We start from the raw sequence: 20,347 nt of genomic DNA, 5'->3' as shown, positions 1-20,347 counted from the left end.
GACCAGTGGATGTGAACTGTGGAGGGGTGCATACATTAGGCCAGGTAACTGCTAACTAAACGCATCAAAAATGAATGGAAAAACTGTTGCGATACATCATGCTACTACATGCTTTTCTGCTGTGTAGCCAAGCTTGTCTAAGTGAAAAGATTCAGAGCTGCAGTTTGGAAAAAGCTCAAAGGAAATAATGATAGCTCAGGGTTGAATGTAATGGAGTAGAAGGTTATTATGTGAAAAGGAGGTAAGGGGAAGAATCAGTCAGTCCCCAGTTGTGGTGCGGTTTCGTGTAAAACTCAATTTATAGAGTACCTGCCCTCCTTTATTTCACTAAAAAGCAGGGTAGCCTCCTCGAAGAGTCCAGTTTCCAGATGATGATACTACCACCTGGAGCTCCAGACGTCTACCTGCCTTCCCCTCCCCACTGTAGGTAACCCAAACATGCAATGCAACCGACGTCTGAGCTCGACTTCAAAACAACTTTGTCTGCACTCATTAAGCTCTCTTTCTCAGTGTTTAAGAATTCCCATGCGGTTTGAAGGCTTTTTCTAATGAAGCAAAATTAAAATGAAAAGAAGGTAATGAAAAATATTTACCCCCAGTCCAATGAAGTGGCTGGTGAAGTTGATGACTCCTTTTTAATAAAAGCCATATGCCTATTCTCATAAAACTCTGTTTTTGTGGCACAGATTTCTGAGGCGTGAGCGTTTGTGCCAGCGAGTGAATTAACTCCTGACGGTGGGTAGGAGAGCAGTAAGAGGCAGTTTATCAGAAGCAGAAGATCTGTGCACTCACACAGATTGATGCTGCAGCCCTCACCATGCCAAATCTCCAGCAGTGATAACCATCCACTGGACAGAATTAATGTAGAATTAAATCTGTTAAATGAGCTTCTGATTGATTGCAGAGGTGTTTATAGTGGACTGTTTCTACAAACACATTAAATAATCCATATTCGGATGTTTTTTCTTCTTCTGAAAAGCACCATAAACAACAACTTTTGTAAAAATACATGACTGGCTCTAATGGGAATTGAACTGCTGACCTTGGCACTATTAGAGGCATGCATTATTCACCAAGCCACAGGCAAATCTTTTCCTCATCTTGGGAAATTTCCCCAAATGTCCACAGCAGTGTGACTTAAAATGCAAATATGTGCATGAAACGTGAGAGAAATATGTTTTCCCCCCACAAATAGATGACATGAAGGAGACAGAGCTAGGAAGTAGTTTGACAGTGAAATGATGCAGTGGAAACAACTGCCAAAAACCAGGGTCAAATCTCTAAATCATACATACTTTTCTTACAGATTTACTTTTGAGTTTATCTTACTTAACCTTGACCAAAATCTTACCAAAGTTAGTCACCTAAACTTAACCCTTACCATCCTTTTTGTGTGACAAAAGTCCGGTGAAAAAGGTGATACAATTCACAAAAGACACAATGTGCGTTGGAGAATTCATCCTCGTTTTTAACAAAAGACAAATCTTTTTTTGTGCGTGTGTGTCAAAACCAATGACATCTCCATCAGCCAGCTGTACTTTGTGTTTTGTGCTAAATAGAAATGTTCTAAGATGGCATACATAGGAAACATTTGCATTGTAATTGTGCGCATTTAGCATAAAGACATTTATTTAGCTCATAGCAAAGCAGTGGAGTACAGCCTCACCGAGCTGTTAGCATGACGGTAGACTGTTAATTTAGTTTAGAGTGTATCTTATTTGACTGAAATCTTAGACCAATTCTGAGGGTAACATTTTGGTCAGATTTTAGTCGCCTAAACTTAACTCCATGTGATGAGAGCCAGGTAATAGTGATCATACAATTCTCAAAAGACAATCTGTGAAATGTCATTATCCTTTGTTGAGGAAGTTTTAACACACAGAGTTTTGTTGTTACTCCTTCTTTATAGATCTAAGATCTTTTTTTTAATGAAGATGATCTTGATGGCTGGCTGCGATGTCACTCTCCCTAAGAAATTTCCCTAAGGCCATGAGTAGATGACATGAGATGCCGTGGTACTGTAATTCTGTCAGTCGGGACTTGTTGAAAACACAAGAGGGGGAACATGCCTGACTGATCCTATGTCAACATGATGCTCCCGTTCTCTAGAAATGCCGTTGCATTCCCACGATGCTTTTACCAGAAGGCTCACACCACTGGCCTGCTGAACTTCTGTTCATTTCCATGGGATATTTGTAAGAGGAAAAAATTGCCTCCCTTTTGCTCCCTGAGAGCCCAACAGGGTCCCCGTGCCGATGCGCTCTCTTGGGCCGATGCACTGATTGGATCCAGATGCTGCCGTAGTGTGGAAGGGGACAGCAGAGGAGTGTGGAGGCCTCACTGCCGCACTGATTGATAGGTGTCTGGATGAAGTTAGGAGTCACATGTCTTGACCCTGATCCCCCCCTCTCTCGTTTTTTTTCTTATGCTCTCACTCTGCTCTAATCTATCCTGTCTGCTGTCAAGTTGTCTCCTGATGCCTGTGTTTTATATACCCTGTTGAGACGGTGTGGAGCTCGACAGGGAGCAGACAGCAGTACGCTCCAAGTCTGGCACTTTGCCTCACCTCTGCTGAGCGTTTAACGAACTCTTTCAGAGGCTAAATTTTAACCGCAATTTATAGGTACCGAGAACCAGCTTTCAATGAATCTTTCTATCCGCCACGCTGTTAAATGTTAATTATAGTAAATGAAAAACAAAACCAATGATTGTAAATCTCTAGTTGAGAAGAATGGGCCTTTTTTATTCATCTGTGTTTCCACTGTACATTTGACTCACAGAGTGCTACAGAGATATTGCTGTTAAAGGCTTCTCAGATTTATTTCAGTAAATTACATATTACTTCTCTTTGAATTTCTGTTTTTCAAATTGATATTATTATGGCATATAAATGAGGACTATTAATAATTTTGAAAATAATTAAATACAATTAAACAACCTCAGAAATTACCATTTAAAACCACTTAAGACATCACCTCTTCAACATGGACTAAATATATAATACACATTACAAGCGAATGTATTTGTTGCAGAATTAGATTGCTTTGCATTGTATAAATGTTACTTTTATTATGTCCGCCTTCTGTTGTTTCCCCTAATAACAAAATAAATATGTTTTGCCCCAGTGCCATCCTTGCTGAAATGTTTGGGTTTTTGCATCGCTCTGTAAATGTCTGTCCTCTTTTCCCTCAGGACCATGCCGACTCTACATAGCTCCTCCGTCCTGCTGCTTTTGAGCTTCCTGATTGGTCTGAGCTACTCTCTGAACCCAGGAGACCCCAATGTGTGCAGCCTGTGGGAGAGGTGAGGCCTGTTTGACTGTGACAAACAAATAAATGTCACTGTTGTTATATCCAATTAAACATATTTTCTCAAACAGTGCTGCATACATACTGTATTGCTGAAAGTTTACTTCAGCAGTCAGTGGTTGGTCAAGACATTCATTCATCACATAAATGACAAAAGAAAAAGAAAAAGCATCATTGTGTTATATACTTGCTCTGTGGAGGAGGAAAACTAACTTTATCTTTCACCTTAGAGCCACTTCTACCGTTTTACCACAGTAATTGGTTTGCAGCATAGATATCTAAGATTGGTTACCTGCTTATCTTAGTAAACTATCACATCCAACAAAATCAAAATTCAAAACTGCTAGTGGACATTGCTATTTTCCAACAAGAGTTATGTAGCTCTTTACATGAATCCATAGCTTTCAAATTGCTTGCAACAGTTCACCTAAATTCAGTGAAGCTGGAACCAGCAAATGTTTCACATTTTTGCTTAAAAAAATGACTAAAATAATTAACAGATGAAAATAGAGGCCGATTAACTTTCTGATGATCAAGTGATTAATCGATTAATTGTTGACAGGGACTGACTGTGTACAAACTGGGCAGTCACTAGTCGTTTGGACCAAAGTGTTGGACCGGCCGACAGACATTGCCTTCCTCAAAGCCACTATACAGCTAGCATGGTTAAAAAAATCCCCTCTTTTCAGGCAAATTACATGGCATTTGTTCAAAAATTAGGCCGATATATTTTGTTTCAAATGGAGCTGGATAACTTTTCCATTTCTTCTGACTGTAAATGATTTACAGTATGTGTCATGTTCTGCTTTTCAGCTTCACCACCTCAGTGAAAGAGTCCTACTCGCATCCTTATGACCACGTGACGGAGGAGCCCTGCTCCGACCCTCGGACCTCCTACAGATGCATGCGCCACAGGTAGCAGCAGCGCATTGACTCACTTCCTGTTCCTGTCTGTGGAGGGTCAAAGCGTCCTGTTTGACTGTGTTATTCTTTTAGGATTACCTACAAGACGGCCTACAGGCAGGCGGTGAAGACAGACTACCGTAAGAGGTACCAGTGCTGTCCAGGCTATTACGAGAGCAGAGACAAATGTGTCCGTAAGTAATTATGGAAACTTTTAAACAATCCACTCACCTACATACTTTTTATCACTGAGATAAATGGTAGGAATGCTATAACATGAAACAGAGAAGAAGAAATGTCCTTAGCCAGCAGGCAATCGCCAGATTTTAGAGATTTGATCAACAGGCCCTCAGCTGCTTTCATGCCCGCCTAGATGAGATCTTGAAAAACAAGGTAAACAATCTGAATGTTCACATGTACTGAATTAATCTGATTATTTCAGACAATCAGTCTGCAAAATACCCACACCTCTGTCTTCTGTCCAAAAGCCTCCCAAGGACTGAAACACAGTTGAATGTTCTCCTTAAAATGTCTATTTTATTTCATTTGAACCCTACTTACCCTAACCCTACATTAGAAAAAGTAGGTTTCAAGTCCAAGCAGGTCTTGTCCCACCCTGTGCCGTACCCAGCATTTTAGAAGAACCGAGATCATGACTTTTACTTTTTATTTATACAATGTACACGTCTCCTTGGTTCCTAAAAAGCCCCAAATCCCAGAAAAAATACTGAGGACCTGACCTCAGTGTCCTCAATGATAGCTACCCTTCTGGTCCCACCCGTGGGTGTGCAACATCAGTAGTACTGTGTAAACTAACATTGTATATAAACAGAATTATAAAAGTCCTTTCACAATCAACAAATACATTCAAAATATATTCAGGCCAGATTTAAGATTTGATCCCTTTGTTAATGCCAAAGAAACAACTTAGGCTTGAAAGATTTCTGTAATGCAATAAAATAGACATTTAAACGGGAGCCTGAATAAACAAAGTAACCTGATGTTGGATGAATACTTTTGGTATTAATCGAGCACAATACCAACATTTATTTTTTGTCTTTTTTCCATGCAACATGCAAAGTTAATAAGAGTAGCACATGAAACTGGAATTACCACAATTATGGGTTCTCTTCCCACTGAGGCTTCTCATGCTGATACTGGCTGTACTAACTGGAATTTTAAACTAAACTAAACTATGTGATGCTGACACCATGAAAACCCTCTTCATAATTTTCACATTTTAATTTCAGTTTAAGGATTTCACATAATTTCAGCAACTGTTATTTCATAAACTAAGCATCTGTTCCTGATGAATTCAGAGGTGTGGCACTGTGCTGCATGCATAGCTCAGGGTAGAACAACCTTGAATCATCAGTGGGCAAACTCACTCAACTTGACAACACAAGGGCCAATGTGCCAAAAAAAAATGATGTAGCCAAACCGGAAGCCTTTTAATAAATAAGTAAAAGTTGTCCAAAACACAAGGGACTTTTAGACATCAGGTCAGAACTTATTTATGGAGTACGGTTACAGGTTTGTAATAAAATTTAAACTCAATCCGTCCGTTTTTTTAGTTGCATTTTAGTTGTTTTGAAGTGGATATGTATTTAGTTTTGGTTTAGTTTGTACGGATTTTATTGTTTAATTTCATGTTACATGTTTTGAGTCTGTCTTCTGACAGCTTGGGACCCTGGTGGAAACAAACGCACTTTAACATGTTATTGTTTGGATTCAGTATGTTTTATAGATCCAGAAACAAAACAAAAATCTAAAATGTTTAAAGGGGGAAAACATTCCTACATATGGATTTGATTCGTGACTCAGTTACCATGATATCTCGGTCGTGTACTTGGTGGCCAACGGATTTTCGTTTTGAAAGGAAAAAAACAAAAACGAAAAACGGCCAGTTTCCCAATTACCATTAGTAAATAGGAAAACAAAAAACGGAAAACAACACATTATTCGTTTTTTGTTTTGATATTAAAAAACGGAAAACGAAAAACAATCTCGTTATCCGATTTTCTTTGATGTATTTGTAGATGGAACTCGGAAATTAAAATGTGTGTATAAATCTTATTCCTTTGTCAGTACCCGATCCGTACCGCCTGTAAAATCCGTTCTGTGCACTGCCTGATCAGTTCTACGCTTGCGCGAACACCGGCAAACTTCACAGCTCTATGCACGCATTGGCGTAAGGATGTTTGGACATTCCCGGTTACCGGAAGAAAACATTAGACAGTGACAGTAGACCGTTATGATGGCAAAGATGAAGTTTACAAGGTGTTTGCTGGAGTTGCCTAAAGTATCTGTTAATGATATACGGAGCGTCGTCTGGCCATCCAGTACAACACCATGTAGCAAATTAAATAAAAGGCTTCAAATTTTACGTTTTGTCATTTCTTTACAACTTTGAAGGTAATTTGCTAACGCTAGCTAGCCTGAGCTAGAAGCCTTGCTTTGGTGTTATAAGTCATGACTCCGTCCTGCTTCAGGTTAACCATGTTTTAAATAAAGTTTAAGCATGTGTATATACCTCTCACTTCATGTGTTTGTACTTTTATGAAAGTATCAGGTAAAAACAGGGCTACAAATCTGACAAATCTACAGATCTCTGTGAGAGACCAGCATACTCCTAGCTAACTATTATGTAGCTCAATGCTGGACATTTCACCCCTAATTCCGGTCACTTTACTGTATTTGTATTTGTTTAGTATTTGGTTTAGAAGCCTTTATTGGTGATTTTTTACGGTACAAAGTCCTGCTATATACGTACATAGCTAGCTATATATGCTCCGCTATGTCGCGTTAGCATGCAGCTACAATAGTTAGCTATGAGTATGCTAACGTTAGATTGTAGTGGAACGAAGCAGCACTTTCTAACGTCAAAAATCGCAGACCAAACACTACACAATCGGACATGTTTCAGCAGGAATGTGACCCGGAATTGGGGAGAATTTAACATCATTGCCAGCTAAGATGACCGTTAGCATGTAGCTACTATAGTGTTTACTGCCATTAGCATGTAGCTACTATAGTGGTATACAGCAGTGGTGGCTGGGAGAGCTGTCATCCCATCTTCAAAAGGACACTTATGTACGTTTACACTTCATTGCATTAATAATAGACAGTCTATGGTTATTAGTCAAGACGAAGTATTAGGTAAAAACATGAACGTAAACAACACAACAACGATGTCGCTACACGGTTTTGGATCAGTGACAAGTTTCGAATGTTTGTAGCTATGACTATTGTATAATAAAGATTTAATAAAAAAAGATTTAATAAAAAAGTTGTAATGTTTGGTCGTAAAGTGTTGACACGTTACTTATATACAGTCTATGGTTACAAATCGCACAGGGACATTGTTAGTTTTCTACTACGTAATTATACGCATGCACAGAACGGATCTTACAGGCGGTACTGGCCAATAAATGCTATTGAAGGGCGGGTCTTGGCGTGGCGGGAGTAACTTCCGGGTCACGAAAAAAATAACAATGCAAAATTAAGGAATACGACTTATACACACGTATTTTAATTTCCGAGTTCCATCTACAAATACATCAAAGATAACGAGATTGTTTTTCGTTTTCCGTTTTTTAATATCAAAACAAAAAACGAATAATGGGTTGTTTTCCGTTTTTTGTTTTCCTATTTACTAATGGTAATTGGGAAACTGGCCGTTTTTTGTTTTTGTTTTTTTCCTTTCAAAATGAAAATCCGTTGGCCACCAAGTACACGGACCTATCTCCCTAACAAACTGAGTTTTTTATGTGATTTAAGTAACCATAAACCTAACCTCAATCTTAATCTTAACTTTAAGTACTGTACTGTAAAGTTCATTGTCAATTTAAGAAAGTTGTGTTGCACAATAACTGTTTGGGTGCAGTAGTTAAAATAAACAGGTAGTTAATTGTTGTCGTCTGAAAATACCAAACTGATGCAGCTGTCAACAGTTTGCTGAAACGCTGTTATAGCAGACAGTCAGCAGTGACATATATAAATAAAGCAAAACCATACATGGGAGCATGGTTTGAGAAAATTCTACCTTAGCTTTACAAACCTCATACATCACTGGATGATCTCAGAAGTGCATGATTGTAATAACAAGGTTTCTGTGCTTTGTGCTTCAAAAACTGACATTTTGGAGATAAATATTTTTCATTCAGCAGAAATAATATGCATTTTGGTTCCTTATTGATGAGCCACCTTTCACAGCAGTCTTGTGTTTGTGTGTGTGTGTGTGTGTGTGTGTGTGTGTTTTTTTTTGTTGCCAAACACAAAAGCCTTTGATTTTACTGATTGACATCAGAAAAGCAAAGACTGGAGCCTCCTGCCATTTTAAGCTTTATAATTGAAATATCTCGTCATCTATGACTTCTCCTAAACCCACTATCTGTACAATGTACACTGTATTTTTTTATTTTCTAAATACATATAATTAGATATAATTATGCTTACCTCCTTCATTTGATGACGTTAGCCTTTTTTTTAGGTCCCTCAAATCTCCAGCTTCCAGTACAAATACACCTTCAACTAAAGCAGAAAATAATCAGTGAAATTATTGTTTATTGAAAGAAAAACACTGTGTGCATACAGTAATACAGCATGTGGTACTCAGTGTGGTTAGAAAACACTTGTCTACAAAAAATCATGAGGTCTCTCGCGGATTATTAGTCTTTAGTCATAAATGCATGATTGAATTAACCTAATTAATAGCAGAACCATTTATGAAGCTGGCGAGAACACAACTCTGTCTAAGAGGAACCTTCTTTACAGCATTAATGGCATCTAACACTGGCTGGAGGCTCATCGTTGACATTGTTTATGATGGGTGGAACAAATTTAGAGGGAAATAATACAATTAAAGTGAGTAGATTTTAATTGACTAAAAACACCCTTGAAATTGTCTACTTTTGAAATATATTCAACACATGGTCTTTGGACAAATGATGTCTGCTGATAGGTGCATCAGATCAAAAAACACTTCTACAGTATGTGTCGTTTTAAAGGGCATTGAAAAACGTCTAATTTAAAGGATTTGTTGGAAAACGGACAAAAAAAGAGACAATCTAAACAGTATATCTTGTGTGAAAAACCATTAATGTAGCAATATCCACTTTAATTTAATTATTACTGGTAAATAACATCCAGATCTATTCAAATGAACACAGTTGGAACATGACGGGTTCTGTTGATGAAACAGTTCATAAGCTCATATTATTGGGCTGTGGGGATATATCAGACAAAATAAAGTTGGGAACCACTGTCCTATACAGTCTGATGTGTAATCTCAGATAACTGCACACCTTGCTGTATGTCACCCATTGCAGTGACTGTTCTCCACCTAGCTGGGCCTGTTATAAAGTGTGTTTCTTATCAACAGCTCGCTGCACCAAGGAGTGTGTCCACGGTCGATGCGTCGCTCCAGACCGTTGCCAGTGTGAGGGAGGCTGGCGTGGCGACGACTGTTCCAGCGGTATGAATCTACCGTTTTCCCTTCGCTCACAGACATTTCCTCAAGCTCTCATTTGCTTTTTCTCCCATCACTTTCTCTCTTTCCCCCCCTATCTTCAGGTGCACACACAAATAAAGTTGACATGCATAACAGGAAATGACAACTGGCCATTATTCAAATGGCTGATCTTCACATACACCACTGCATAGCAGACAAAAGGCCTTTCCAATGGAAACAGCAAGGGAGCATTACTGCATCCACAGCAATGAGTCATTATTGTCAGCTTCAGTTCAGAAACCAGTTTACTAGAGCAGGAGGAGCTGCAACTCCACCTCTCACACAGTTACTCTTAAATAAATACCTCAACTTTTGAGCAGCTTTTCTCTTCCTATTTTAACAAACATGTAACAAAATAGAAGAAGAAATAAGTTATGAGTTAAGTACTGTATTGGAAAGAGCTATAATCCATAAAAAAGTTAAGACAGAGACATTAAAACTGCTCTGTTTACCTGTTATGAAATTTTTTTACAAAACTAAAGTCAGCCGAAATTATTATATAATAGTTATTCAAGGCACCAACTCAGAACAGTGAGTCTAACCCAGTTTGTCTTGTCTAAAAATCTTAAATTTCGTTCAATCATTCAAACAACGTGGAGTGTGAAACCAGAACCACATTTGGCGGGGCTGCTGTCCCCCTCACTAAAATGAAGTTTTCCACTACCTTCAGCCCGTTTCATCGCAGTCAGCTGGGTCAATAGTACACAGCTCTCCTCCACTTACTCCCCCCTATTCCTCTACAGAAAGAAGGAATTAGCTTTAACGGGTAGTGGTTGATGCCTTGACAGGGGGATGATGGGAAGAGGAAATGGAAAATGTTACCCCACTCTCTCTTGCATGGCCTAGTTCTCTCCGACTCTCCTTACACTCCTCCCTCCACTTCAATATTCTTTCTTTGCTGCTATTTTCTCTTCTTCCACTCCTCCTCCTCCTCTCTTCAGACCTGGCTCCACCGTATCTTCCTATAATGGAGTCTTTTTGGCAGAATGAGCCCCTGACACTTCCTGGATGCCTGTGTGTTGAGCTATCAAAGTATGGGAAAAAGGAGAGGGGACTGGGGTTTTTATACTGAACACTCTTAGCATGGTTTGCCCATGAATATGGAGAAAATAAAGGAGGAGGCAAAGTAAACTCAATACTCTTCGTTCTATACGTGAAAGAAACATTGATTGTGCAGTAAAATGTTCCCAGTCAGTGTTTTATATTATATATGATATTTCTGGATTAACATTACTGGTGCATTAATGTGTATGTGGCATTTTACTGCTGTAGATGTGTAAGGTTGTGCTAATTTAACTCCTTTATATACTGTAGGGTAGTTTAATCTACAGAAATGCCTCACATTCTATAAGATCATGTGTTTGCAGCGTCGCTGTCCTGTGAGAACCACGTATCTCTAAAAAGACAACTTTTCATTAAAAACAGCTCTGTTTTCAGCTTTGTGACGATACATCTTCAAGCTGATCCAAGAGTCTTTTTAAAGAGTTCATTTAGCTTAAGAAGTAGGCACATTTTCTCATCAAATAAAGGAACACTTCATCCTTCAGTTTATCAGAAACATTCTAAAGATCACGAAATTTGGAGATGCATGGTTTTCACTAGGGGTATTAAAAACTGTAATCTGAAAAGTAACTAAAGCTGTCAGACAAAAGTAATGAAGGAAAACATTATTGACCTCCTGAGGTGTAGTGGAGTAGAAGTATAAAGTAGCATAACTTGGAAATTAAAGTACAAGTACCTCAAATTTGTATTTAAAGGGAAACTTTGCGAATTTCAGCTCTGTGTCATCTTTGTGTGGGCAGTGTGTTTAGATGAACAGGGCTTGGCTTCCCTCCGTGGCGCCAGTGCACGGAGCAGAAGAGCAGCTGAGGTCTGCAGAGATCTTGGAGGACCTCCGCAACGCGTTACAACCTCTACTGCTCTGCTCCACGGAGAGATCCGTGCACTGGCCCTACCAAGGGAAGCCAAACACCATTCATTTAAAAACACTGCCCACACAAAGATGACACAGCTGGATTAAAATCAGCAAAATATCTCAGTATATCTCACAATAATTACAGTACTGTACTCAGTTACATTCCACCACTAACAAAAAGAGGCGTGGGAGAGAATGAAAAATGTCAAAGTATTTATTGCTTTACGCAAGCCTAGTCTGAGGACAGATTTTGATAGAGGGACTGAAATCAAAAATGAGCAGCGGGGGCTGTTCAGGCATTTTGTGGACTTTGTAGGCAAGCAAAAAAGAAAAAAACACCACTTGGACAATTCCCAGGGGAAAAGGAAGAATTTTCCCACCATATCAGTGTGCATTCCTAATAAAAGACGGTCAAGAGATGCCAGTTCTGAAGTGTGTGTCAATCAGTGGGTATACATGCACGTGGTATTACAGATACTGGTTTGTATCACTGTACAGGTCATGTTAATGATAATCTGTATGGATACATATTTATATCTCCATCACTGCCATTAACTTAAGCTTTTATTATTTTGGAAGTCTTATTGAGATCAAGACCTGAGAGCACAAGTTTAATGAATCTGTATGGTCGTCAGTGTTTTGTTGTGTCACTGTGATAAATAATCAAACATGCTGTAGGTCATTGAACTATCATGGACAGATGCAAACACTTGGAAGGAAAATTGGCCATGAATGCGCCTTTCATCTGGCAATTTTTGATTGATTAGTGTTTGTCGTTAGAATGATTAAATCAAAGTTAGACACACTTAAGCTAAGATAAGTGTATTTGATCAAGGTAAACAAACTCAGCAACACTGTTGAAAGCCTTGCATTTGAGGACGTATGTTTACATGCAGATAAACAAACACATGGGAAGAGTTTTAGTCACTGAGGGCTGGGACTTTGCCAGCTGGTTGCTTAAAAATCGCAAGTCCAATCTGGTAAATTTAACCCATTGGTTCATCAACTGTCTGGATGCATCAGCCTCTCAGTTCTTATGTCGACAGTTCTGCAGACCCTTTAGTAAATCTCCCCTGCTGTCCTGAAGAATGTCTTTGTAAACATAATCGCTGGTCCAGCTGAGTTTCTCATTAGTCAACGTGACACACTCCAGCAGAACCCCTCCCCAATGCCCACACAGAAAAAGTGAAGGTATGATTCATTTAAACAAAAAGAGGCAAGGGTCCTGCTCTACGTTAGTGCAATAAACTCTACAGTCCATGGCTGCGCGCTTTGCTCCAGACCAAATTTGGCTGTACTCCGTACCTCTGTGTAATTATTGTTAAAGCAGTCCTTGTATTTTTCAAAGCTGTGGCAGGGCATATGTGCAGCAGAGGCAAATGTAGAGGGGGGATACTGGGAACATGGACGTGTAGCTCAGGCCTTGATAAATGCCTGCTGCTCACATAAAGAAAGATGATTCACAGAGGTCAGCGTGAAATTGTTGGAATTGTTTTTAGCTTGTGAGATGATAACTGACACCCATCCATGTGTTACGTCAGTGCAATTGAAGATCACCTTTTCTCAACGATGTTCAATGTCCAAGACAGTTTAAGGTATTGATGAGATATTTAAAGAATGCACCCATGACCAATATGGGTTCTCATAACCCAACCTAGTGGTCTGAGATCTCTTCATCATGTATTGAAATCCAAACCTTGTGTGAATCTCCACTGCACGCTAACCCCACCGGAGCCGATCCTCAGGCTTCTGTAAAATTAACCATTTAAAACTCGTCCGTCTTGTGAGCTCCATGCAAATCTCCCTGCCAATTTGAAATTATTTGTTGGTAATATAACACTCCAGGGCTAAAGGGGGAGATTTGGATGTGGAAGCATTATGGAGATCCACAGTAACATGTGGAAGAGTCAGTACTTTATGTCATCCCCAAGCACTCTTCCTTTCTTGTTTCTATTCTGTTATTCATCTCTGTGTTGTTAAATTTAATCAGATTTGTTTCTGTTTGTTTTTCATTACATCATATGTAACTAAGTGTACACCACAGTGTATGTTGGTGTATGGGAGGAAAACTGAATGAGGAAAAACAAGACTGACACAAAATGAGCATACTTGCATCGTATGCAAGTTACAATAATCATGAGTAATCTTATTTTACTTCAGTGTTTTTATTTCATTTCCAGCATTGTAGAGTAGGTTTGACTTAATGTTTAGACTAGGAGGCCTATTACTGGAAGCTGACTGGTTTAAATCGTTGGAAAATGTGGGCAATGAAAGTAAGAACCTCCCTGGTGAGAATGTTGTAACTGCAGTAGTGGTGGTATCAAAAAAAAAAAAAAAACTGGGTAAATAAGTTTTAAAAAGTGAGGCGATGCCCAATGTGAAGGTGGTAGTGTTTGATTTTCAATGGATCCATTTTTCCCAGGTAGTCTTTAATTTTGTTTTTAACATCAACTGTATCATTAAATACTGTATCTCAAATGTGGAGATTTAAGATTAAACAAAAACAACAAAGCAAATCCCACAAAGCAAAAGTCTAAAGTCACAATTCATTTTTAGGACAATTTTGCATGAATAAACCAGAAGAGTTAGAGGTGTGCTTCAATATCTTGGCTAAACAACATAATCAATAAATAAGTTTGTCCTGTTACCTTTCAGCCTGTGATGACAAACACTGGGGGCCAGGCTGCAGTCAGCAGTGCAAGTGTGAGAACGGAGCTCTCTGCGATCCCTTCAAGGGGATGTGTCAGTGTCCTCCAGGGTTCATAGGACGCTACTGCGAGGAGTCCTGTCCAGCAGGCACCTTCGGGAAGGGCTGTCTGCAGAGGTGCAAGTGTGGGACCGGAGGATCCTGTGATAAAGCAACCGGAGAGTGCGTATGTCGGGACGGATTCACTGGGACTTTGTAAGTGAACAAAAATAAATATTAAATACATTTTAAATGGGAGCACTGCATATCAAGAGTCATTGCAAAATGCTATATTGATTTTGTAAAGAGACAGAATGCTCACAGAAGAACCCCCTTGGGTTTAAAAACTTCTGAAATTTAGATTACATACAGATTTCCAAAGTCAAAATACTTTATTCATCTTATAAGGAGCAATTTGAGGCAACTAGGGGACTGTTCGTTATTTAATTAAGGGGCCACTGGAAGAGTTTTGTGGCCTCTAACCTAAAAACTTGACCCTCCCTAAATGCACACTTCATGCATTACTGCATTACTTCAAATACTAAGTTACTCCTCTAGTAAACTAGTATTCACATGAAATAAAACAATAAAACATTGAGACCATTCAGCAAAGGACGCTGGGGAATAACAATTCAACACTGGTTGCTATGGACTTGTCACTAGGCTTCCTCAGTCATTCAGTATTTTAGCACAGGGGTCACCAACCTTTTTGAAACTGAGAGCTACTTCATGGGTACTGAGGAAGGCCTACCAGTTTGATACACTCTTCTGAAATAACAAATTTGCTCAGTTTGCCTTTAGTTATATATGATTATTAATGATTAATGATAGTCATCTATGTGAAGACACTGATCACGTTAATGATTTCTCATTATCAATAATTATCAACAATGACTTAACAAGGTGGGAAACAGATAATATCAATATTCAATTTTCATTTTTAGAACAGGCCTGAGGGCTACTCATGTGGTCCTTGGGGGCTACCTGGTGCCCGCGGGCACTGTGTTGGTGACCCCTGTTTTAGCACATAGGTAAAGGTGCCGAAGCTGAACATTATATTCCAAAACATATGTTTATTTTTAAAGCAGATTTTAAATTACATTGTAACAATTGAACAATTTGCCCTTATGAAATCCAATCGCGGCACGGCTGTTTTGGAACGCAATAGACAGACGCTTAAATTCAACTAAAATGTAACGGTGAACAATCAGTGTTCGACCTACAGTCTGTTGAGCTGCCTCTCCAAACTCACCATAAAACGTTACGACACATTAAGAAAAAAGATCCGTATTTTGCCGTAATCCAATGGCGCCTGGGTAGCTCAGTTGGTAGAGCGCACGCCCATATATAGAGGTGTACTCCTTGACGCAGCAGCTGCGGGTTCGACTCCAACCTAGGGCCCTTTGCTGCGTGTCGTCCCCCCTCTCTCTCCCCTTTCATGTCCTAATAAATAAAGGCATAAAATGCCCCCAAAATTATCTTTAAAAAAAGATTTGTCAGTTCTTACCAAGTTATTTGTTTCCACAATTTCATTTTAAGATGGAAAAAAGACCCTGGTGTACTACGCTATAATCCATGATTATGCCCTGTTTTTAGATGCCCCTGAGGATGAGTAAGCAATGAAAATTCTTCTCCACTAAATACGAGTGGAAACTCTTTATTCTGCCAATGTGAACACACAACACACTTTGAGCTAAATAGGAATGGGGGCTTGGTAACAATAACTATGGGATAAAGCTCCTTAATAAATTGTGTATATTTGAAGTCTATCCATATTATTTCACATCAAGGATGTATAAGAAAATATAATGTTCCCACATTGAATTGTTCAACAGGCAGTTTCAGCCAAGTAATCTGATTGGTCGAAGACACGTTCCAACTCTGCTGCTGATTTCCACAAAGCTGTTGAAATGCCAACTTTTATTGTAATCAGAGAGCTATTGTTTTCTTTTTATTGCTTCATGCTTTTTTTTTACTTTTCTTCAGAGCAGTTAAGGAGAATATAATAATGAGTTAACATTAACTGTTAAATGCTGTGTATAAGGTCATTATGTCTGTATACAACTTATCTAGAGTAACAAGATTTTCCAATTTTTAGGTACTAAGTACTCATTTTACTTATTCTGTTACAAGTAAAAGTCATGCATTCAAAATTTTACTTAGTAAAAGTACAAGTATCAGCATCAAAATATAAAGTACGAAAAGTAAACAGTCATTATGCAGAATGGCCCATTTGAAAACATGTATATTATAATATTGTATTTTAATATTGTAATTATTATTGATGCATTAATGTTTGCATCCATTTAATGTTACAGCTGGTAAAGTTAGGACACGTTTTAATTACTTTATCTACTGTGAATTTCCTGCAGGGATCAATAAGAAACTAGCGATTAAAGTTATCAGTTAAAAAGGAGTAAAAGGTACAATATTTGCCTTTTAATTGTAGTCGAGTAGAAGTATAAAGTAGCAGAAAAAGGAAATACTCAAGTAAAGTAGAAGAACATGATCAAAATTGTACTTAAAGGGTAACTACCTTTTCTTTCAACCTATTTTCCTGTTTTTGTGTCTAAGTGACTGATGGGAACAACAATCTTTGACATTGGTCCAGTATTAAGCAAGAACGCTGCAGTCAGCAGTGGCGAAACAAGCTACAATGTAAGTTAATAGGGCAATTGTCCAGCTTGTATTTACCTTCACAAAAGTGCTCATTTCGCCACTGATGTAAATCGGTAAACTATGTGTTTATTTCAACCAAACTAGAGTTGTGATGGTTGGAAAAGTGGAAAGACGAACCAAAACGGCTTTTCATAGTTTTATTTTGTTTCTGTCGACTTTGAATGAAGTGTATTTTACGATGCTAAAATTACTGTGTATTTTACATGGAGTCTGGTGGGTTTAGCAAACGCAATTTCGTGGATGTTTTACTGTTTAAAAAAAGGATCTTACTCTTTAACAGAAAGGTCGACCTCCTTAGAAATTCTTTCCATAATGTTGTCAGACATTTAGAATATTAATCTGAGCCTGTCAGTGGCAAAACAGCGATCTTGCTTAATACTGGACCAAAGTCAAAGATTGTTGTTCCCATCAGTCACTTAGACACAAAAAGAGGAAAATAGGGCCCAGGTTTAAAAAACTTTAGTTACCCTTTAAGTACAGTACACCACTGTGCAGATGCAAAACAAAACTCAATTGTTTATTTTTTTACTGTAGAACAGAACATTTAGTTAAGTCCTCAGGAATGTCCCAGGACACATGGAGTGTTTTTGACTAAAGTGGTTCATTAAGCTGTTATTAAGCATCAACTCCATCCTCTGCCCCCAGCTGTGAGAAGGCGTGTCACAGGAAATGCCAGGCACGATGCTCCTGCCAGAATGGTGGTATTTGTAAAGGCAAAGGGATCTGCGATTGCCCACCTGGATGGACGGTAGGTTTTAAAGTTAAAACTTGCACTGACACTAACCTTTATGTTATCCATGGAGGTTGCCAGATTTTGAATTAGCCTTATGTGTAATATTCCAGCTGGCTCCAAACTTCGGACGACCAGTCCAGTTATTTCTAGAGATATTTAGAAGCCAACCTGTTATCTCTGTCTGGAGACATGTAGATGCAAGGTTTTCCCACTTACGTCCTCATGGAAGTTTATTTGTCTTTGGAAGACATGCATGAGAAGACACATGATTGTGATTCCATCAGAAAGCAAACTAGACGATTATTTTCTGAGTAACTTCCAGGTTCTCCTTCCAGTTTTTGCAACAATGCATCTTGGCATTTCTTTCTACCTCAAAGTTTATTTCCCTTATTACGCTGCAGGGTGCATTTTGCACGGAGCAATGTTTGGAGGGAAGGTTTGGACCAAACTGTGCTGAAGAGTGTGTCTGCCACAACAGTGGCAAATGTGACCCCGAATCTGGACAGTGCCAGTGTGCTAAAGGTTTTACTGGTAACAGGTGTGTATGTGGAAGTGTTTTATGTGGCTGCTTTTGACTGTTCTTGTGCATGGGGCCTTCCTATAGGTCCATTTAACCCAAGTGACAGCTTCTTTCTTGAAGAACCAAAACACAAAACTTTCTAAGACTGTAAGTGAATGCTTGTATTTTGTCTTCCTCATACACTTGATGTCCTTTGGTATTAAAGCATCAGGTTGGTTAATATGAGCATGCCATGTGCAGTTACTGATGTCAGATTGCATGATTTCTAGTCACCGAACGGTTGGTTGCATTTCTTTAAACCAATCACAATCATCTTAGGAAGCGCTAAGCTCCAGACGCAGCAAGTATGGACCTGCAAAATAGTCTCGGGAAAGATCTTGTTTTGGTGGAACATTTGCACCCTGCAAAAGAAAACGCCACATAACAATATTAAATGAAGTTAACTGTTCACACAATACAGTAACGTGAGCTATTTAAGCAGGATTAGCTGGATAAATGGTTAAACGTAATTTGCTCTTAGCAGTGTATCCCCGTGTGTATTTTGTCCATAGCAAATCCTCGCCAATAGATCCCAAAATATCCCAGTTAGAGTAAATGCCATAAACATATTCGTTGTAAATCTTTACAATCACTCCCCTAATGAACCAAGCAGGTCTGCCTTGTTGCATGATCCAAATTTTCCTTAAAACTTGACATTTTCAGCCTTCAACAAATACAGCCTTGGTTAACATCATGACCGGCTAACCACAATGTAAAATGGAAGTTTAGATTAGGTTGTGGTTCATGTGCAAATCAACAGACTTGTGCATTAATTTTCATTTTGTCCAGCTCTCCTGTGTATCCATAACCTTCTAAACTTGTTACTGCCATCAGGTGTAATGAGGAGTGTGCTGCAGGCACTTATGGTCAGGACTGTAAAGGTGTGTGTGACTGTGCTAACGGCGCACGCTGCTACAACATCGATGGAGGCTGCCTGTGCGAGCCAGGCTTCCGTGGTCCACACTGCAGAGAAAGGATGTGTGCACCCGGTAAATACGGCATGCTCTGTGAACGCACGTGTCTCTGCCAGGACAAACACACACTCAGGTGAGTGGATGTTGTCAGGAGAAGAAGAGGGGCTTTAAGCTTAATAAACATTTCTCTGAGGAAGTGCTACTCTGGAGGCAGAAATAGCCTCAAATAGCCTAAAAGTTAGCTAGCCAGTGGTAGCCCTATTTAGACCTTAGCTCATCCACTCCTCAGCTGTGGTTGGTAACACAGTGTAATGTTATGGTTTCAGATTTGTGCTGCTTTGAAGGTGAAAGTTTACTTGAGGTATTTTACAAACTCAGTCCTCATCAAGACTTTTTCCCTCGTACACTTGAAGCATAGCTTTAAAGTACTTCTAATAAAGCAAATCTTACCTTCACAATGCTTGTCTTAATATATTTTCACGTCCTCAACACATCATGCTGGTGGGCCTGATGAGCTTGTTGCTGCCACCTCAGTCCGTAAAACGACTAGGAGTTTTTGAGTGATTTTCCTTCTTCTGGACAGGGCTAACATTAGCATCCTGGTACCTGGAAAAAAAAAAGAAACGGGTCAAAATTATTTGTATTCCTTCGTATTATTGAAGGCTAGCCAATTAGATAGATGGCTAAGAGTTTGTTTAAAAGTAGTGCAGGTTAGCTAAGGGCTAACGTCAGCTGTAGTTCTTTTCAGTTGGTCACTCACAAGTCAGGCTTCATAATATTGTAGCTAGCTCTTCTTCTTGTAGAATTAGCAGAGTAGATATGTTGTAGCTAGCTTTGCTCTTACTGTAGCTCCTAACTGTTATCACTAGCATTTGCTTTACTGAGGCTGAGTGGCTCCACCCATTCTGTGGTCATTAAAGGCCCTACACACCCAAGTCAAACCCACACAGATGTTTAAATGTTACCTGATTAGACCTCAGGACTGTGTGGGCGTATGCAGACTGTGCTTGATTGACATCTCCCAAACACTCCTGTTGCACCGGTGGAGGTGGGGCAACTAATTAACCAGAATAATTGAAAACACCTGTGTGGGTGTGCATGTTTGCTAATTAACTTAGCTTAACTGTCTTCAGGTTCA

At 39.2% G+C, this 20,347-nt stretch overlaps 1 protein-coding gene and 1 long non-coding RNA gene across 2 annotated transcripts in view; one reads left to right on the top strand and one right to left on the bottom strand.

The window, feature by feature from the left end:
• pear1 (platelet endothelial aggregation receptor 1) overlaps positions 1-20,347 on the top strand; it is a 54,397-nt gene that overhangs the window by 20,297 nt on the left and 13,753 nt on the right. The window contains exons 3-10 of the mRNA XM_031279617.2: positions 3,193-3,303; positions 4,122-4,223; positions 4,305-4,405; positions 9,595-9,687; positions 14,294-14,540; positions 17,649-17,751; positions 18,138-18,274; positions 19,130-19,342. Of these exons, the coding sequence (XP_031135477.2) occupies positions 3,197-3,303; positions 4,122-4,223; positions 4,305-4,405; positions 9,595-9,687; positions 14,294-14,540; positions 17,649-17,751; positions 18,138-18,274; positions 19,130-19,342 (1,103 nt within the window). The 5' untranslated portion in view covers positions 3,193-3,196. The remainder of the gene's footprint in view (positions 1-3,192; positions 3,304-4,121; positions 4,224-4,304; positions 4,406-9,594; positions 9,688-14,293; positions 14,541-17,648; positions 17,752-18,137; positions 18,275-19,129; positions 19,343-20,347) is intronic.
• On the bottom strand, positions 15,733-20,125 carry LOC116036136. Its single transcript, XR_004101540.1, has 3 exons — positions 19,970-20,125; positions 19,660-19,815; positions 15,733-15,767 (listed from the first exon to the last, which is right to left on the bottom strand). It is a non-coding gene; the product is annotated as an uncharacterized LOC116036136 (long non-coding RNA).

The sequence above is a fragment of the Sander lucioperca genome, chromosome 10, assembly GCF_008315115.2.
Source record: "Sander lucioperca isolate FBNREF2018 chromosome 10, SLUC_FBN_1.2, whole genome shotgun sequence".
Lineage (NCBI taxonomy): Eukaryota > Metazoa > Chordata > Actinopteri > Perciformes > Percidae > Sander > Sander lucioperca.
The sequence above is the reverse complement of the archived record's forward strand: the minus strand, read 5'-3'. Positions and strand labels throughout refer to the sequence as shown.